General features: G+C 34.0%; 3 protein-coding genes and 1 long non-coding RNA gene across 4 annotated transcripts; 3 read left to right on the top strand and 1 right to left on the bottom strand.

Annotated features, from left to right (window-relative positions):
• Positions 1-210: 210 nt before the first annotated feature.
• LOC112324488 (LRR receptor-like serine/threonine-protein kinase EFR) lies at positions 211-1,708 on the bottom strand. Its single transcript, XM_052447888.1, has 2 exons — positions 1,503-1,708; positions 211-877 (listed from the first exon to the last, which is right to left on the bottom strand). The coding sequence occupies exons 1-2, from the start codon at positions 1,706-1,708 to the stop codon at positions 211-213; spliced, it is 873 nt and encodes a 290-aa protein (XP_052303848.1).
• Positions 1,709-1,845: 137 nt separating this feature from the next.
• LOC112324520 (uncharacterized) lies at positions 1,846-4,012 on the top strand. Its single transcript, XR_002978421.2, has 3 exons — positions 1,846-1,903; positions 2,981-3,053; positions 3,740-4,012. It is a non-coding gene; the product is annotated as an uncharacterized LOC112324520 (long non-coding RNA).
• Positions 4,013-8,742: 4,730 nt separating this feature from the next.
• On the top strand, positions 8,743-14,077 carry LOC127904423 (uncharacterized). Its single transcript, XM_052447887.1, has 7 exons — positions 8,743-9,299; positions 9,375-9,689; positions 12,034-12,157; positions 12,422-12,751; positions 12,833-12,944; positions 13,128-13,388; positions 13,878-14,077. Exons 1-7 carry the CDS (start codon positions 8,743-8,745, stop codon positions 14,075-14,077), a joined length of 1,899 nt encoding a protein of 632 aa, XP_052303847.1.
• Positions 14,078-18,854: 4,777 nt separating this feature from the next.
• On the top strand, positions 18,855-19,653 carry LOC127904453 (uncharacterized). The gene is made up of 3 exons (XM_052448164.1): positions 18,855-18,990; positions 19,082-19,399; positions 19,480-19,653. The coding sequence occupies exons 1-3, from the start codon at positions 18,881-18,883 to the stop codon at positions 19,604-19,606; spliced, it is 555 nt and encodes a 184-aa protein (XP_052304124.1). The 5' UTR covers positions 18,855-18,880; the 3' UTR covers positions 19,607-19,653.
• Positions 19,654-20,693: the final 1,040 nt, after the last annotated feature.

The raw sequence follows: 20,693 nt of genomic DNA, 5'->3' as shown, positions 1-20,693 counted from the left end.
TTACGTTCAATAACATAAAATTGGTCAAATTGTGATTTTTCATCAAATTTCTGAATTTCTCAAAAAAATCTGAAATTTTAACCCAAGCTAAAGCATCATATTAGAAGGATCCACGTAAATTTTCAGAATTTTTTGATAACTCAATCAAGAATTACAAATTTTTTTATACATAAAACTAGTCAAAAAATATTAATAAAATCTTGACCTGAGCTATAGCCCACCCAAGCCCTTAACATGCCACCGCCCTTGCAGGTATGGGTCCTGTAAAATAGTTAGCACCCCCAGCAAATATTTCCATAAACTGCGCATTGGGGGTAACTGCGCATGCAGCTGGTTTTGAGCAACAAAGAAGTATATAGAAGAAATATTAAAAATTGAAGTTGGAATCGTACCAGACAAATAATTGCCATAAACTTGAAAATAACCCAATCCAGTTAGCTGGCCAAGTTCATATGGTATGCTTCCTCGTAGATTATTCAGTGGAAGTGACAGAGCAAAGAGAGAAGAAAAGTTCCCTATCCAAGATGAGATGCTTCCTATAAAGTGATTGCCTCCAAAATCCAGGATGACCAACTTTGTCAATGAACTAAGCTGGTGTGGAATCTCCCCAGTAAGCTTGTTGACAGCAACACTGAATACAGTAAGTTCTGTGCAGTTAGTGAGATTAGCGGGAATCTTCCCACCAAAGGAATTGAAGGTGACGTTGATATGTTGCAAGCGCGATAGACGACCGAGCTCTTCAGGAAGTTCACCATGGAAGCTGTTGTTTCGCAGGTTGATGCCTCTAAGATATGTAAGATTTCCTACAGAAGGCGGTATAGAGCCAACCAAACTCTGAGACTCCAGGTTCAAAGTTACAACTCTTCCATTAGATGAACTGCATGAAACACCAACCCACACTACTAAAAACAGGGGTATTAGTGCACTTGAGGGCTTAGCTGCTGTGGTCAATCGTGTGACTTGTTCCGCCCCCGTCCCGGGTTCGACCCTCTATGTGCACGCCTGTCACCCCCGCGGTGCCTTACCTGCTCCTGGGCTTGCAGGATGTCCAGTGGGCCGTGGGGAATAGTCGTGGTGCGCGTAAGCTGGCCCGGACACCCCACGTAAATAAAAAAAAAAAACAAACAAACAGGGGTATTAGTAACGGAATTTAGCAACGGATACTTCCGTTGCTAAATTCAGTAACGGATTTGCAACGGATTACACATATATTATTTTTTTAATATTAGCAACGGACTTTAGCAACGGATAATCCGTTGCAAAATTTACGTTGAATTTAGCAACGGATTTTCCGTTGCTAATTGAAAAAAAAATAAAATGTTAATATAAAACTAAAATTATGTAGACCGTTGATTACATCAAATCTGAACCGTTTATTTTCACTCTCTCCCCCCACACCGATCGAAATACAGATCCACCAAACCATTTACGCTGAAAATTAATTTACTTCATTTCCACTCTTCCAGTATCCTTCTTCGTCCCTAATAACATCGATTCCTAACTGTTCAAAAATCACCCTCTCTTCATCGATTTCATCTTCCTTTATCCGAAACTGTTCATCATCTTCGCATTCGTCTTCAGCAACCCAATTTTTTTTCTTCATCTTCTTCTCCTTCATCTTAACAGTTTCAATATTTCTCTGCAAACCAACAAAAACATAGACCCATGGCAACATCGCACCAGACCCATCATCATCACCATCGAACATCCTGTTTTACCCCTTCTCTGTAAACGGGTTAGGTTTTGCACTGTTTTCTTTGATAGCTCAGGTAATTAATTTATGGTTTTTGTTTTCTTTGTTGCAATTTAAGTTACACTAAACAGTTCTAACCTAACTTTCCCAATCTCAGGTGTTATTCTGTCGTGTTGATCCATCTCCCTCACCTGTAACTGAAGAACACAGGTAAGATTTTTTTTTCCCGATACTTTCAATAATGGTTTTAGGCTATTAATTCGATAATATAAGGTTTATGAAATGTTTTTACCATGATTTATATCCTAATTATGCACGTTTAAGTGAAAATTTATGAAAACCCCCAAATTAATTTTTAGGGTTACGGTTCATAAATTGAATGCTTTTATTCAACCTGACCAATGCTGGCAATTCTTGTGTCTGGAAGAGAGTGATTGATGGAAATTATGCATATTTAATTGAAAATTTATCAAAACCCCCAATTTAATTTTTAACAATTAGTATTATTGATGCTGGGTGTTCTTTGATGTCTGCAAGTCTTTTTGTCCTCCTGTGCGCAGACACCTAGGTGTTTTGAATGTATTCATATGCTTATATATATATATAAGGAAACTTGCTTGTTGATGTTGTGTTTCGTTAATAAGGTTGCTGTTTTATTTTTGTTTCTTCATTCATTATTTTTTTTCTTGCTGTTTTACTTGTTATATATATAAGTAGCAGAATTGTGTAGTGAAAGAGGTTAGAATTCATGGTTGCCTCCTCCTTGCATGGTGATCAGTTAATTTCCCACATTAGCTATATATGTTGTCTGTTTTCATTTGATTGTCCTGTCTTGAGGTCAGCATGCATGATTTGGAAACGTTATTGATCACCAAATGGTTTAGTTGGCAGGCTTTTAATATGATAGTCACATTGAGAATTTAAAAAAGTTAGAGAAACAATGTAAGAAATGGGACATGATTTTTTAGTACATGAAATATAGTAAATTCACTATTTAATTTCATTTATTTTTTTTAATATTCTTTCTCTGTTTTTAAAAATTTCCTTAATTTAACTATTTTTTTATTTTATTTTTTTCAACTCAAAGGCATTCTAGATATAATAGGGAGTTTGGAACTAGCTATATGACTCATCTATATGTATGCTTCAGCTATTGAATTTTGGATAAAAATCTTTAATATTTACTCATTTTGTTACAGTACCTAATGCTTGCTTTGTTATTTGGCTTTTTTTTTTTTTTTTTAATTTCTGGGTCCTAACATGACTTTGTTCAATATGATGGCTTAGGTTTTTAAGCGTGGCATCAAGTTATCTTCCTCAATAATTAATCAGCCTTTGGGTTCTTCTTGGCACGAAAGCGGTGTGTTGCGTTCTTACTATTATTTAATACGGTCTCCTTAATGCTTTGTCCTTTTGAGGTCTTGTGCTCTTATACTACATGTCATTTACATGGAATATCATTTAATGCATCCAGCTTCCTTTGTTCATGCAATTTTTCTACATGTCATTTACTGTTTTTATACAAACTGTTACCATTTTCTTCTGCATCTGCTACCATTGTTAATTAGAGTTAATTATAATTTAGTCTATGCATTTTTTATGATTTTATAAGTTAGTCATTATGTTTTTGAAAACCATAAGTTAGTTCCTTGTTATAAATTAAATGCTAGTTATTTTAAAATTTCAAAATGAATCATGTTTAAGATTGAAATTTTTCAGGTTAGATCTTAGAAGAAAAATATTGTTATGAGAAGACAAGTGCCAAAAAAATATTAAAAATTAATAGTTTAACTTGGATATCCTTTCTGTTTTTCATAGTTTAACTTGGATTTGTTTTAAAAGACTAGCAAGTGTTATAACTGGATGGGTTTAAGATGTTATGCACAATTCCTTTACCTAAGATGTACACTAGTAGATTTATCGATGAATGTCTACTGGAATTTTGTTTGTTGAAGCTTATTTTAGAGTTATTTGTTATGACATTCCATTTCTGCAACTGACCTCATGTGTAAGTTATTAACTAAGAGGTGGACTTGTGTATTGTAGCTTCTTGGCAGGAGCAGTGGATTTCAAGTAGCATCCACTCATCGGCCATGTACAAAAGGAACTGCCACATTAGAGAACTGCCCTTGATGGAACTCAGTACAATCTCTTACTGTTAGATAGTGAAGGAATAGATGCCTATGATCAAACAGTAAGCGCATTTACCTTATCAAGATGAACTGATGATTGTTGTGCTGGTTTTATGTTTTAACAGTTCAAGAATTGATGAAATGGCTAGTAATAAATTTTATTAATTGAAGAATTTATTTTCTGTGATTCCTTTTTATTTATAATTTACACCATATTTTTTTATATTCCCACACAGTTGCTGTTTTGGATTATGCAGTAATTGTTGTTTTGGATTATCCTCTATCTATTTAATAAGCTTACTGAATACATGTACTAGAATAGTGTTATGAATCTACCAAGCAGCTTAGCACATTAATTACATGATATAATTGCATTTAGATATTGAAATCCTAGGCTAACAATGGCAAGTCTCGGTGTGGACATTCTAGAAATGAAGCTATCTGTCAGGATTTTCCTTCAAAAATATTTGTCTTGGAAGTCAGTAGTTTATACTAAGGATAGTTACAATAAGCTGTGGGGGGGAACATTACAAGAGTAAATATCAGAGCAATAATTAAAAAAAATAAAAGAGTATTACAAGAGTGGTTAATTACAATGATTAAAACTAATTAAAAGTGAAAAGTTACAGAATATATAGCTAACAGATTATACAAGTGAGGTGAATCAGTTTGCCAAGCATCTAGGTTACATATTATTCTTGCTTCTGAAAGAAAAAGTAGGAGTTTGAATGCTTGTGATGGAAGAAATAAGACCAAACAAGATTCTTGATTTATTGATGCACATGCAACAATTAATAGCACCAGTCTCTTTTGCTTTATTTGTTGAGCCATCAAAGGACACTAGCTGTTAGTTCCTTGTTATTAAATTAAATGAAATTTTTCAGGTTAGATCTTTAAATGAAAAAATATTTGTTATGAGAAGACAAGTGCCAAAAAAATATTAAAATTTCATACTTTAACTTGGATATGCTTTCTGCTTTTCATAGTTTAACTTGGATTTATATTTAAACATGTAAATTAACTATTAGTCTCTTGGATGAGGATTTGTTTTTGTATTAAAGAGTTCTACAGCTCTTTTGGCTTTTTTTATAGTTACTATGTTGCATGAACTAAGTAGCAAATTGTTTGGAGCCAACTTGTGTAATTGCAGAAACAATCGCATGTTTTTTAGCAGGTTTGTCTGTAATGATACATGTAAAATGCACCAGCATTGTGCAATGGTTCATTTTTTAGTCAGTTAGCTGAGTTTCTCTATGTGAATTAAGCAAACTGATGGTGAAAATCTTTGCTTGCTTAGCCATTATCAGTGGATATAGGATCAGTTAACAAACTACAAGCAATCGCATGGGCTTGTTAGAATTATTTGTGGAAAAGGCTAGGGTCAAGTGCTGTGAGGTCACTGGACTTGACCCTTTAAATTGTGAAATTGGAAATATTAGACAGACTCTTTTGCTGTTTTTGGTTCACAAGGTCATGATCTTGTTTGGAATGAATATAAAAGATGGGAGCTTGATGTTTACACTGTGAAGTCAGTTCTAGCAAAGTACTAATTAGTATAGATCCATTTCCAATCACACAAAGGATAAAGGATTAGAGAGCAAAGCACTAATTTGTTTTAAAGACTAGCAATTGTTATAACTTGATGGGTGTAACATACTGTTTATGTTTTTTTTTTCTAGCAATATGAATGGCTTATTGGATCACAATATAATCCAATAGAGTTGGCTAAATCTGATTGGGTTGCAATAAGAAAACCTCCACCTTGTGCCATTGATTCTTAGGGCTTAGGTAAGTCTATTTTGCTCCATTTTTACATGGTTGCTTAATTATATCGTGCGTAATTTTTCTGTTGGGCATGCCTATTGTAATCTTTTCAAGTAGTTGGAACTTTGCCTTTCATTGGGACAATATTGACAGTTTGTATAAGAAAACTAATGGATTTGATATTGAATTATGTTGATCGGATTTTGAGGGAGAGATGGGAGAAATGGGTGAGAGATATTGATGTTTGAAAGAAATGTTTAAATTGTTATTCAACACTTTGGAAAATGCAAAACCACTTTTAGGAGTTTTACGGAAAAGTATGTATTCTTTAAATTCGGTGATTGCAATTATAATTACGCGAGGAAAACATGTATACCCACGCAAATTAAATAATGTCGTGTGATTTTTAATTGAAATTATATTAAAATAAATTTGTATAATTTTTTTAACATTGTTATATTAAAATTATTAAAAAAATATAAAAATATTAATGTGATATTTTTTAAAAACATATGTCATAATACAAAAACAAATCCTCATCCAAGAGACTAATAGTTAATTTACATGTTTAACTATAAACTTTGATTACACAACAAAATATAAATAATAAGTATTTCATAGAAAGAGGTTTAACATAAATATATTCACACCTCTATTACCTTAACCATAAATATTAACAATAATTATTGCTCGTCCGTGTAGAACTTGTAATCAACTAAATTGGATTGTGCCTAAAGAATTTATAAAACAAATGTATTTATATTTTCATCCACCAGTATTATAATTATTATTTAATTATTATTTCACTACGACATAAAAGATAGATACAATGTATATGATAAGAGACAAAGATACAAATGTGAGTAACTATTGTAACCCATAATAAATTATGTTTTTTTTTATATTGCATTTTCATCTTTTAAAAAAATAAAAAAATTCTTTAATCATGTATTACGTCGCATGTTTCTGATTTCATTTACCATTTCTTATTTGAGCAAAAATCTATCCGAATAAAAATAAAAAGTTTGATGGATCCAATAAAAATAAAAGGAAAAATAAAAAGTTTGATGGATCCAATAAAAATAAAAGGATCCAAATAAAAAAAAAACTACTTGAGGTGGTAACAAAAGTTAGAAGGACCAATAAAAAAAATGAACTCCAAAACTATTATAAAGATAAATTTATTTAATATTTGTTCAACTAAATATTTTTTTTTCTTTATCCATTTATTCTGTATAAAATACTAACCGAACATAATCTAAAAGTCTACTTTTGTCACTAGTTAGAAAATATAAATGAAAATATAAAATATTAACCGAACATATTTTATTTTAAAAGATTGTTTAAGTACTAATAGTTAAAGAAGTATGCTTATTTCGAAAAATGTTTATTGGTGTTGTCATGTTAATTAGATTAACATGGATGATCGATCGTGGATGTATCGTCGTCTTATGGATGGTCGCCTTCGTCCTGAATACATTACCGGTGTTAGAAGATTTATCAATTTTGCATTTTCAATTGATAAAAATATATCCGGGGGAAAAATTAGATGTCCTTGTGTGAGGTGCAAAAATCAAAAGTTTTTAAAGGAAGATGATGTTTGTAAACATCTATTGACAAAAGGTTTTTTACCTTGTTATGAAAATTGAACTATACATGGTGAGCCTTATGTCGCAGAACCAATATTGGCTGGACCTTCATCGATTGGAATGAGTCATGTTGTGAATGATGTTTGTCTAGAGAATCCATATAGGAATCTGGTTATGGATGCAGTGGGGGTTGGTGATGCATTCTACAATGATAATGTGTCTAGTCCTGTGGTAGCAGGGGAAATTCCAAATCCGGAGGCAACTAAATTTTTTAAGCTTTTGAAAGCTGCGGAGGAGCCGTTGTGGGATGGGTGTACCAAGCAATCTAAATTATCTGCTTGTGTACAATTGCTTAATATGAAGTCAACTTTAAATTTGACTCAGAATGCCTTCAACAATTTTATTGACTTTACAAAAAGTTGCATGCCTAATGATGAAAATTTGGTTTCAAATTTTTATGATGCCAAGAAATTTATGCGGCCACTTGGACTTGGTTATGAGAAATATGATGTGTGTCCTAATTACTGTATGCTGTACTATGGGGCAGATGCAATGAAAATAAATTGTGATTTTTTGTGGAAGTTCACGATACAAACATAGAAATCCAACTAGTAAAGGTTCCAATAAGGCGGAGAAGCAACTCCGATACTTTCCCTTGACACCAAGGCTTCAGAGACTGTTCATGTCTCCATATCATGCCAAAGATATGACATGGCATCATTTTCATAATTCTGATAATGGGGTTATGGTGCACCCATCTGATGGGGAGGCATGGAAGGAGTTTAATCGTGTCCACTTAAGCTTTGCATCAGATCCGAGAAATATTCGGTTAGGGTTGTGCACTGATGGGTTTTGTCCATTTGACATGTCTTCAAATACATACTCTTGTTGGCCAGTAATTGTGACTGTTTATAATTTGCCTCCGTGGAAGTGCATGACTAGACCATTCATGTTTTTGACAATGATGATTCCTGGGCCAAAGAATCCGGGTAAAAAGCTTGATGTTTTCCTAAGACCTTTGATTGATGAGTTAAAGAATTTGTGGTCTGTAGGTGTTGAAACATATGATGTATACAGAAAGGAAAATTTTCAATTAAGGGCAACTTTAATGTGGACCATTAGTGACTTTCCAGCATATGGCATGTTATCGGGGTGGAGTACTCATGGAAAATTGTCTTGTCCTTATTGTATGGAGCATAGCAAGGCTTTTAGATTAAAAAATGGAGGGAAAACTATATTTTTTGATTGTCATCGACGATTCCTACCCATGAACCACCCATATAGATTTCAATCTGATAAGTTTTTGAAAGGAGTAATTGAATGACTCCCTCCTTTACCTCGTCCATCTGGTTTGGAAATGTTAAACGAAGTGTTCAAGTATACTGAGGGACATAATGGAGGTTCATCATATAATGTTAAAATTCCTGGCTTTGGTGTTAAGCACAATTGGGTGAAGAAGAGCATTTTCTGGGAGCTTCCATATTGGCATACAAATTTGATTCGTCATAATCTTGATGTCATGCATATTGAGAAAAATGTCTTTGACAATATTTTTTATACAGTAATGGATTGTCCGAATAAAAGCAAGGACAATTTAAAGGCTAGGTTGGATATTGAATTGTATTGTCAGAAGCCAAATTTACATTTGCAACAAGATATGAGTGGTCGGGTTTACAAACCTAAAGGCACTTATTGTCTACACAAGAAACAACAACAAGAAGTTTTGTCATGGATGAAGGAATTATCATTTCCTGATGGTTATGCTTCAAGCATTTCACGATGTGTGAAAGAGGCACAATGTAAGGTTTCGGGGATGAAGAGCCATGATTGTCATGTCTTCATTCAAAGACTTCTTCCAACCGCTTTCCGACCTTACTTACCTAGGCCACTGTGGGAGGCATTAACTGAACTGTCCGTATTTTTTCGAGATATTTGTTCAACAAATTTAAATGCCCAGCACATGGAGTTAATGCAGATGAATATAATTGAAATAATTTGCAAACTTGAAAGGATTTTTCCTCCATCCTTCTTTGACTCCATGGAACACTTGACGATACATCTACCTTACGAGGCAAAAGTTGGTGGACCAGTTCAATATCGATGGATGTATCCATTTGAACGGTATGTTTTCATACTATGTTAATTTTATTCACTTTTTATTTTTAAAAAATAAACTAATTGATAGAAATGATATAGGTATATGTTTTATTTGAAGAAGAAAGTGACCAATAAAGCTAAAGTTGAGGGTTCCATATGTGAAGCATACTTGATTGATGAAATTACCAATTTTACATCTCATTATTTTGGTGATGACGTGCAAACAATTTGGAATCGAGTTCCACGGAATGATGATGGTGGCCTTAGAAGTGTAGATGGATGTCTCTCTATTTTTTCCTATCTAGGGAAAAAATTATCCAAAAGATTTTATAAAAGGCAGTTGTCACATGCTGAAATGCAAATTGCGCATAACTATGTGATATTCAATTGTCAAGAACTGAAGCCTTATTTAGAGTACGTTTGAAATATTATTTTGTACTAAATTTATAATAATTTATTATTAACTTTAACATTTTAAAATTTTAGACAATGTCGACAAGAGCTAAAGTCACAACAACCACATGCGAGTGATGGTGAAATTGAAAACTTATGCGAAGCGATCTTTCCAAATTGGTTAAAAAATAATGTAAGTATTTTAATAAAATTAATTTATATTTTATGTCAATTAGCTACTTTAAAAATATTATTAATCTCTTTTAAATCATTATTTCTTATGGAGTTAACTATTATGCGAGGTGGAATACCAATCTAACAGAATTGAAAATCAGCTATTTGGACTTGCTAAGGGCCCTTCAACTTCAGTGAAATGTTATAGTGGGTATTATGTGAATGATTTTAAATTTCATACTCAACGTTATGGCCGTTTTAAAAAGACAATGAATAGTGGAGTTTGTGTGAAAGGAAGTTGCTATGATGATAATGAACGTGATTATTATGGCATGCTTAAAGAAGTTGTTCGGCTAAAATACTTGGGGAGTAAGTGCAAGTTATTTATGTTTAAATGTAATTGGTATGATACAAAATGAGGGATTAGAGTGCATCCTTCGAATGGTTTGGTTGAAATCAAGCATACATCTTGACTACACGAAAATGAAGATTTTGTGTTAGCACAACAATGTCAACAAGTCTACTATACATGTCCACCTGGTAATAAATCATCTGAATGGTGGACGGTTATTAAGACAACTGCTAGAAGTCGTTATAATGTTGACATGGGTGAATTTATTGAAGATGCCAACAATGTGAGATCATTTGATGTTGATCAATCAGATGAGATTTCTCAACCATCTCGTGTCCTTCCTACTCGAACACTTGATGATCCAAATATACTTGTTGAATCATCTTATTATGAAGAAATCGGGCAACATGAATTGATTCAACTTGACAAAAATTGGGGAAACAAAGATGATGATGAAGAAGAAGATGATGATGGTGATGGTGATGGTGATGGTGATGAAGAAGAAGAAGAAGATGATGATGAGGAGGAGGATGATTGTTATGGTGGTGATGGTTAGCAATGATGATAATAATGAGTAGCACAAGTTAATTATATTTCGTAGTATATGTAATGAATTATCTTTATTATATGTATGGATGATTTCATATTATTTGACAATATTTAGGCTTTCAATGTTTTTTTTTAATTATTTTATTCAAGTGTGTGTTATGCATCACATTACATAAATTATTTTCATTGACCTTTGAAAGCATTTCTAACCTTTCAAGTATCAATCTTTAAATTGTGATTCTGATGTTATATTTTATTTTGTTATTCGTTTTCTTGCTTATAGATGCTAAAGCGTGAAAGAAAGGGTGCTTCCTACTCAATGTTTTGATTTATAGGACCAAACATTAAGGTAAGCATACTCATAAATTTTGATTTATGCTTAATTAATTATTTACATTTTTATTTTTATTATTGTTTGTGTTAATTGGCTTTTGACAATTTAAACTTCATGGCTGATTTTTATTCATTGCAAGGAATGCTTAATGAAATTGCCTTGATGTTATTTACATATTTGGTTTTGTTACAGTAATTATTTAAAGTATAATATTTTTCGGAGTGATGGCTATTATTGTTATGTTGTATATATTCATATGATAATGTATATATTTTTTCTGGTTTTTAGCATGCCTCGACGAGGATCCATATTAGATTCTAGGAGTGACAGGTCCACATCAAGGAGTGACAGGTCCACTTCATCAAAATCATTTCAAACTACATCAAGGCATAATAACAAAGGATCCACATTTCATCAACCTGTGTATCAAAACGCAAATGAGTATTATATACCTACTTTGGGGAGTACACATCCTCCTCAACATGATTATGGGAGGGTTGATGCATATCAATATTGTGAGGGCTTTCGTTTTCAAGATTTGCTTCAAACTCAATGAGGTTTCTCTCGAGATAACCAACTTGTTTATGGAGGACATAATTTATATGGGAGTCATGGGAGAGTTGATGGTGATGATGATGATGTGAACATTAGAGATGAAGATGAGGGAGACAGTAGTAATGAGAGAGGTGTATGTGATGAGGATCAAGATGGTGTTCCATCATATCACGGTTCAACATCTTCTCCATACAATTATGATCAAAGTGTTAAAAGGAAGGGTTTTGACACGCAAATAGATCCAATAACAAGAAAAAAAGAGCTTTGTTTGTATGGAACAACAGAGTAAGTTCAAACTTTTAATAACTAACTTATTAAGGTTATATTTTCAGGTATGAAAAAAATTACTTACTATTGTGTAATTATTTGTTTAATATAAGTTTATTATTATATATTTTCAGGTTCAATAACGCATCGTGTGGACGTGCAATCGGAGATATTTTGAGGTCCAATTTTAAGGGAGCATGGCACTCTTGGGAAAAAGTAGATTCAATGTGCAGGGATGAACTCTTTAAAGAGTTTAAGGTAAGAACCAACACTAATTGCCATAATATTCTTTTCAATTTTGATCACTTTAATGTAGCATTATGAAAATTATCAACTGAATAGCTCTGACTGATTTGTGTTATAATTTGTTCTTATTTCTTGTTTACTCTTTAATATCATTTAATTTCTTTAGTTATTATATCATCTTGCAAATTCTGAACAAGATAACACAATATGATTAATTATTTATATAATTTGAAATTTTGTGCACTCTTTTTACTTGGTATATATATTATTTGGTAGAAAAAATATTCCTTTCCTGAGGAAGATGAGTCGATTGTTCGTAATATTTGGGAAGATAAGGCTAGGATAGCTTTGAATCAACAATTGACACGAGCTCGCAAGAAAGCCATGTCAAAAGAAAACACTACAAATATTATAGATTGCCTTGATAAAGGTCCTACCTGGATAAACAATGATGACTGGAATCAAATGATCAAAGATGTTTGGTCCACCCCTGAATTTCAAAGGAGGTCTGAATCTTCTAGGAGGAATCGATTAACCAAAACAGATGGCAAAATAAGCACTCATTCTGGAGGAACAGTGTCATTTGCATCATATCGAGCTAACATGGTAAGGATTTTTTTTTTATGCTTAAGATAATAAATTAAAATTTGTAAATTTGTCTTTTATAATATTTATTAATCTTGAAAGCAAGAGGAAGCTGGTGGAAAAGAACCTCCATGGGATGATGTCTTTTTAGCTTTGCATCAAAGTACTAAGCAGTCTGGTAGCTTCGTCGACAAGTCTAAAAAAGTGGTTGTATGTATTTTTATTTGATTATTTCTTAATATAACTTAAGTATTATTTAACATTCAAATTAATTTATTGTTGCATGTATTTTATTTGTAGGAAAATTATAAAATGGAGATGATTTCAAAGTATGGAACTGATCGGGAAAATCATCCTTCATTTGATGGAGCAACTTGGTGTGTGGCTTCAGGAGGAGTTACAAAGGGTAGGGTATATGGTGCTCCTCGTATGCCAAAATCAAAAGTTAGTACAAGCTCTTCATCACATTCCTACTCGGTGGAGTCATCATATCCCAGTTCATCATATCGAGCATTGCAAAAGGAGATAAAGGATAAAGAAGAGGAGATAAAGAAAAAAGATGATTTTATTCATGAAATGAAACGGCAGATGGATTCCATGAAAGAATATCTTGTGAACAATCTTGGATACCATGGTGGGACATCAAATATTGATCAAGGTATGCCACCACCTTTGACTCCATCAATACCGCCACCTATGGCTCCTCAGATAATGAAACCTATGGGTCCCACATCTCAACCAATTTTTTGACCTACACCTCGGCCTTTATATCCTGATCAATCTTGTGTCGATCCACAATATCATGGTTTGTCTTCGCAACCAGCACCATGATTGTATATTTTGTTGGTTTTTTTTTTAGTGTATTTGAACTTAAATGTATTAATGCAAGTTTAACTAAATTTTTATAATATGAATATTATTTTTATTCTATTTTTTATTAATGATATAAATTTATGTTGGTTATATATATTCTACAACTTTTAAAATATCCATAAATAATTAAATAAATAAATTAAAAGTCATTTTAATAAATAAATAAAAATTAATTTAATAAAAAATAATATAATCACCAACGGATTCTCCGTTGGTGATTCGAAGTTATGCATGAATCAGCAATGGAGAATTCGTTGCTGATTCACAAAATTAGCAACGGATTTATCCGTTGCTAAAATGAGCAACGGAGAATCCGTTGCTAGTTTTGCAACGGAAAAGCCGTTGCTGACAGTTAGCAACGGATTATCTGTTGCTGAGAAATTAGTAAAGGATTTATCCGTTGCTAAAAAATCAGCAACAACAAATCTGCATCCGATTTGTGCCGTTGCTGATTCCGATGCTAAATCGTTTTAGCAACGGATTTCAATGGTTTTTGCAACGGAGTAGTCCGTTGCTAATTACTACATTTTTTAGTAGTGCCAATTGCAGAAATGGATTGAGTCATTCCATGAACTCATGATTTTGTGTGGATCTTGAGTTATCAGTCTCCTGAAGTCTAGTAAAGCAAGTCGATCGGACACCTTTGAAAAAGTACGTAGTTGCTGTAGCAGATTCCGAGCTGAAGCTCATGCATGAAAGGAGAATTCCATGGAAAGGATAAAACAAAGCCATCTTGGAATTCAAGCAAGAATGCTTCATGTTGATGCAAATGTGGAGGCAAAAAAATAATAATCTAATGCCCCTTAATGTGAAAGTTTGAAAATAAAATTAAATAGTCTGGTACATAGTTTTCATTTAAAGTTTTAAATGATATTAAAATTAAAAAAAAAAACTCTAAATGACATGTTAATTTCACTATAGCAATAAACACAAATTACTATAAATTACTATAGTTGATTATTTTACCTTCCTATTCACTAAAAATTAAGCTTGGTTCTAGGGGTTGGATCATTTTTTGAGGGATTTAGTGATCATTGTTGATTTTGTTTTTGTCAAATTAGGCTTTTCAAACAAAAAAATAAACAATACAATTACTAATACCCTTACAAAAAATAACTTATATTGAAGGGTTATTTGGTTATTTTGTATTTGGATACATAGTGGGGAGTGGTTGTTGCATTCATGCAACGTGTAGAACATTTTTTGGTGGCCAAAAACACTAGATTGCTGCATCACCATATCCGATAAGTGGCAACACTTTTATTGGGCTGGTGTGTGTGTGATGGTTCTTGACAGTTTGGCAGCAGTCAAGTTCTTGCTTCTCTTTATTTTCTCTCTCATGGTATTGGGATGCATGTTGGCCAAATAAAAAAAAATATTTATTTTATTTTATTTTTATTTTTGTTGTAGTTTTTATTCTTTGATTATTTTGAAATTTTTTTATTAATTTTTCTTTTCAATTTCATCCTTATAAATTAAGTTTTCTTTGATTTTTATATTAGATTTGGCCCTTGATCTTTTAGTTGCTATTTTTTTCTTTTCAATTTCATTTCTTGAAATTTAATTTGATTTAGTTTTTATATTAGTTGTGGTCCTAATTCTTTTAATTAGTATCTTTTTTCTTTTTAATTTCATCCTCTGAGATTTTATTTAATTTGATTTTTATATCATATTTGGTTCTCATTCTCTTAATTACTATTTTTAATATATAATTTTTCTAATTGACTTTCATTTAGCAATTTCATCCCTTATCATTTTATCTATTTTTTTGTGTTGAATTTTGTTCTTATTCTTTTTAACTGCTTTTTCTTTCTTTTCCATCCTTTTTTTACTTAAATTTCTTTTCTTGGTTTGGCTAGTTAAACCCAATTAACATAGAAATTTTTTTCCCTCTTTTTTAGATTGAGTTTTTTTTTTATTTCTAGTTTGTTTCCTCATTTTTTTTGTTGGTTTTTCCTTTTAATTCACTACCAGAAATTCGCTAAATACCAACGGCTTTACCGACGGCATATTTCCGTCGGTAATTTGAGCTCGAAATTACCGACGGACACTTTTCCGTCCGTAATTCAGTCGGTAACTACCGACGGACCATTTTCCGTCCGTAATTCAGTCGGTAACTACCGACGGAACATTTCCGTCGGTACTTACCGACTGAATTACGAACGGAAAATGGTCCGAATTAAAAAAAAGACGGGTCGCTGACGTGGAGGTTTTGGCGGGTTATTTTTTGCCGACGGATTCAAAACGACAGCCCGTACAGTGCCCGTACAGTGACGCGACCGGTTCGCTGTTTAAATTGCCGACGGACTCACCAAGGGATTTGAAATGGCAGATCCGTACGGTGACTTGTTTACGTTTCTGTCAGAATCACCGACGGAAACTCCGTCGGTGAAACCGTCGAAAAAAGTTAATATATGTCAGCCCTGCCGACCCTCTCCTCCCCTATTTCTCCTTCTTCTTCCTCATCCCAACTCTCCCCATCTGCAAACAACCAGCCCCCCCCAAAAAAAAAAATCTTCCTCATATCAGCACAACAAGTTATATTTCTTGAAGTTTTGTGGTCACAGCATCCGTGTTCTGATTTACCGATGGATTTTATCAATTTTTGTAAGTAATTTCTATCTTTTAAAATTTTAACATTTAATTAAATGTCAATTTTATTATTTTTTTAGTATATGTATTTTGTTAGTAGATGTACATGTTTTATTGTTATTTCTCAAACAAACTTGTAGTATATAAATGTATAATTTTATACCTGTTATGGTTTGTTTTAGATTTTGTAAGATTGTATTTGTTTGTAAATTGTTAAAACTTTATGGAACTACCGAATTACATGTGCTATTTTGAAATAATTAATAGCTTGCTTAATGGGCCCGTTTAAAGTTTTATCAATGGTATTGCGGAGTGGTAATTTCTGTAAATTTATATATTTTAATTCGTATGGACGTTGATAAATGATAATGAATATTTAATATTTATGAGAAGTTGTGATTGGTTTGTTGGATAATCTCAAGGTAAAGTAATATTTTTCAAGTTTATTTACCTAACTTAGTTAATTAATACATTATGTCATCATAATTTTATAGAGGTTCGATATAAGTCATGGATGATCGTTCATGGATGTATCGAGATTCACCCCAAGGATTGCGGAGGATGGATTATTGTAACGGGGTTCAGGGTTTTATTAATTTCGCAACATCTATTCCCAGAAATTTTACTGGAGGCGGTTTTAGGTGTCCATGCAGGAAGTGTGAAAATAAAAAGTATCTGCATCAAGATGTTGTAATGATGCATCTTCTACACAAAGGGTTTATGGAGAATTACCAGTGTTGGTATGCACATGGAGAAGTATTTGTTAGCGAGAGTGAGAGGAGAATGGAAGAAACGGTGGTTGGGTCTACTTCTAGTGCTAGCAACGTGCATGAAGCGGCAAATGACAACACTAATCCTTACAGAAATATGGTTATGGATGCAATGAGAATGAATCAAGGTAATGGCAGTCAATGTCCAATCGTAGAAGAAGAACCTAATGCAGATGCAGCTAGGTTTTTTGATTTGTTGAAAGATTCTGACGAACCATTATGGGATGGATGCATGAACCACAGTAAATTATCGGCCGTAGCACAGGTGTTCACCATCAAGTCAGATCACGGGTTGAGTGAGGCCGGGTATGACAAGATTATTGAATGGGTAAGAAGCATTTTACCTGAAGGGAACAGGCTGAAAGAGAACTTCTATGCTGCGAAGTCCATGATGAAACCCCTCGGTTTAGGATACCAAAAAATTGACATGTGCCCTAACTTCTGCATGTTATACTACCTTGAAAATGTTGAGATGACCGAGTGCATAACATGCGGGCATTCCCGTTACAAACCTAGAACTGGCAGGGGAAAGACTCTAGTGGCATATAAAAAACTTAGATACTTCCCGATCACACCTAGACTGCAGAGGTTATTCATGTCACCAAGGACTGCTGAGCACATGACATGGCACCAAGCACACCATGCGGTTGATGGAGTGATAGTTCATCCTTCTGACGGCGAAGCGTGGAAACGCTTTAACAGTGTTCATCCTCACTTTTCAGCTGAATCAAGGAATGTGCGTCTTGGGTTGTGTACAGACGGATTCAACCCATTTGGGTCATTTGTTGCTCCTTATTCTTGTTGGCCGGTCATACTCACAGTTTATAACTTGCCACCGGGAATGTGTATGAGGCCGGAGTTCATGTTTTTATCTACTGTCATACCCGGTCCAAGAAACCCGGGGTGGAATAGAGATGTTTGTCTTCGACCGTTGATTGATGAGTTGGCGCAGTTGTGGTCCTCCGGAGCTCTGACTTATGATATATTGAGGAAACAAAATTTCCTTATAAGGGCGGTATTGATGTGGACTATCAATTATTTTCCAGCTTATGGAATGCTTTCTGGTTGGAGCACGCATGGAAAACTCGTATGTCCATACTGCATGGAAAACAACAAGGCATTCACGCTAGCAAATGGAGGTAAAGCTTCTTTTTTTGACTGTCACCGTCGCTTCTTGCCACTTCATCACAGGTACAGAAAGAACAGAAAAGATTTCTTTGTGGGCAGAGTTGAAAAAGATGTTGCATCGCGTCTTTCTGGTGAAGAATTGCATAATGTTGTCTTAGAGTACGGTGACATTGTGTTTAGCCTTCAATCAGGTAAGCAAAAGTTTCCTGGTTTTGGTTTGACCCATAATTGGGTAAAGCGAAGTATCTTTTTTGAGCTTCCTTATTGGAAGACCAATCTGCTCCGCCATAACCTTGACGTCATGCACATCGAAAAGAACATGTTTGAGAACATTTTCAACACCGTCATGGATGTGAAGGGGAAGACAAAGGACAACATCAAGGCTAGATTGGATATAGCTTTATATTGTAACCGTAAAAATATGGAGTTGGTTTATGATGAGTCACGGGTCGCAAAACCAAGAGCAAGCTTCGTGTTAGAGAAAAACGCACAACTGCTAGTCTACAAATGGCTTAAGAGTCTGCGTTTTCTGGATGGACATGCATCGAACATATCAAGGCTGGTTAATATAGAGGACTGCAGATTGTATGGAATGAAGAGTCATGACTGCCACGTGTTTATGTAAACACTCATCCCATTAGCTTTTCGTGATTTGTTGCCAAAGGGAATATGGGATGCACTCACGGAGATCAGTCATTTCTTCAGAGATATATGCTCCAGCAACTTGAATGTTGGTCACATTGAGAGGCTTCAAACGAATATCGTCGAGACACTATGCAAACTTGAGATGATATTCCCTCCATTTTTTGACTCAATGGAGCATCTCCCTATACATCTACCGTTCGAGGCAAAAGCTGGAGGACCGGTCCAATATAGATGGATGTACCCATTCGAACGGTTAGATATTACAGTTGCAATGTAATTCATTTATAAAAGTATTTTATATGTTTTTCTTAATTGAAAATACTTGATTAATATTTCAATGTAGGTACTTGTTTAATCTCAAGAAAAAGGTTAAGAACAAGGCGCATGTTGAGGCTTCGATATGTGAGGCCTATATTGTTGAGGAGATCTCAACATTTATCTCGTACTATTTCGAACCTCATCTGAGAACGAGAATCAATCGCGTTCCACGGCATGATGATGGCGGTGAAGTGCCTTCCAGTGGGAACTTGTCAATATTCTCCAATACTGGACGACCCACACCTAAAAATGCCGTAAGAGGAAGATATTTGTCGGAAATAGAGTTCAAACAAGCACACAACTATGTTCTATTTAACTGTGATGAGCTGAGACCTTTTATTCAGTAAGTTTATACTAATTAAACTTTGTTAGTAATATACTGTTAATTATATATTGTAATATCACACTCATTATCACTTGCAGGCAACATCGTCAATATTTGCTATCCAATAACTCACAGCTGACCGAATCCCAGATCTTTCAATTACAAGATGAGCAGTTTGCCACGTGGTTCAGAACACATGTAAGCACTATCACAAACTCATTCTAACTTGCAAAATTACTGTACGTATGCATGTCATTACGAGATTCTCGTTCATTTACTGTTTATTGATGTACATTACATACAAGGTTTATCAAATGGAAAGGAGTGCACCTAAGTCATTGTCTTCACTAAGCCTGGGGCCTGAAAGAAAATGTAAGTGCTACAACGGGTATTTTGTAAATGGATATGTTTTCCATACTGAAGAATACGGGCAAGGTAGATTAGAAGAGGTCATCAAACTGCAATATCATAACAAGCAAAATATAGTGTTTTTATTCAAATGCTATTGGTATGACACGACTGACAGAGTAATCAGAGTTGATCCGCACTATGGTCTGGTCGAAATCAACTCAAAAGCTAGACTCCGCAACATAAACGATGTTTTTGTTTTCGCAAAGCAATGTCAACAAGTTTATTACACATACACCCCTTCATTTAGAAAGGATCGATCAAGAGTGGATTGGTTGTCCGTTTTAAAAACGAAACCCCGGGGTCGTGTCGAGGTTGTTCAGGATGAGAACGAAGACACAAGTATGCGAGATGAAGTCTTTCAAGTTAGTGAGGTGGTTGAACCATATCGAGTTGCTCCTTCGATTGAATTGGAAGAAAATTCAAATTTTCATGTTTTCGATGATAGTCTTGTTGATGTTGACGCAGCGGAGTTGAATTTTGTTTTGAGCTCTAGCGGACAAGCAAATGTCGATGAAGAAGATGATATTCATATTGAAGATTGCGACGAAGGTGATGACAATTCAATTGATGATGAAGAAGAAGAAAATTCTGACTAACTACCAAAATGAAGCCCTATGTAAAACCCTTTTTCTCATGTAATTTAGATTATGGATGATATATTTTGAAACACAAAATATTTATTACTTGAAATAATTAGTTGAAATGCCACAATTACGAAATAATTACTTGAAATAATTATTGATAATGGATTATATATTTTGTGACATGAAATAATTACTGGTAATGCCACCACATCACCGACGGCCACACCGACGGACGTAAGTCCGTCGGTGTTTCACAGAGAGTTCGAAAACAATTACTGGTAATGCCACCACATCACCGACGGCCACTCCGACGGACC

Source organism: Populus trichocarpa, chromosome 16 (assembly GCF_000002775.5).
Source record: "Populus trichocarpa isolate Nisqually-1 chromosome 16, P.trichocarpa_v4.1, whole genome shotgun sequence".
Lineage (NCBI taxonomy): Eukaryota > Viridiplantae > Streptophyta > Magnoliopsida > Malpighiales > Salicaceae > Populus > Populus trichocarpa.
This window is presented reverse-complemented; position numbering and strand designations above follow the sequence as displayed.

Coding starts and splice junctions, on each gene's coding strand:
- LOC127904423 (XM_052447887.1), top strand. CDS start 8,743: ATGGATTGTCCGAATAAAAGCAAGGACAATTTAAAGGCTAGGTTGGAT. Junction 9,300..9,374: donor TGGATGTATCCATTTGAACG/GTATGTTTTCAT, acceptor GAAATGATATAG/GTATATGTTTTATTTGAAGA. Junction 12,752..12,832: donor CATCATATCGAGCTAACATG/GTAAGGATTTTT, acceptor TAATCTTGAAAG/CAAGAGGAAGCTGGTGGAAA.
- LOC112324488 (XM_052447888.1), bottom strand. CDS start 1,708: ATGTTCGATGGTGATGATGATGGGTCTGGTGCGATGTTGCCATGGGTC. Junction 878..1,502: donor GAGAGGGTGATTTTTGAACA/GTTAGGAATCGA, acceptor TGTTTCATGCAG/TTCATCTAATGGAAGAGTTG.
- LOC127904453 (XM_052448164.1), top strand. CDS start 18,881: ATGATATTCCCTCCATTTTTTGACTCAATGGAGCATCTCCCTATACAT. Junction 18,991..19,081: donor TGGATGTACCCATTCGAACG/GTTAGATATTAC, acceptor ATTTCAATGTAG/GTACTTGTTTAATCTCAAGA. Junction 19,400..19,479: donor GAGCTGAGACCTTTTATTCA/GTAAGTTTATAC, acceptor TATCACTTGCAG/GCAACATCGTCAATATTTGC.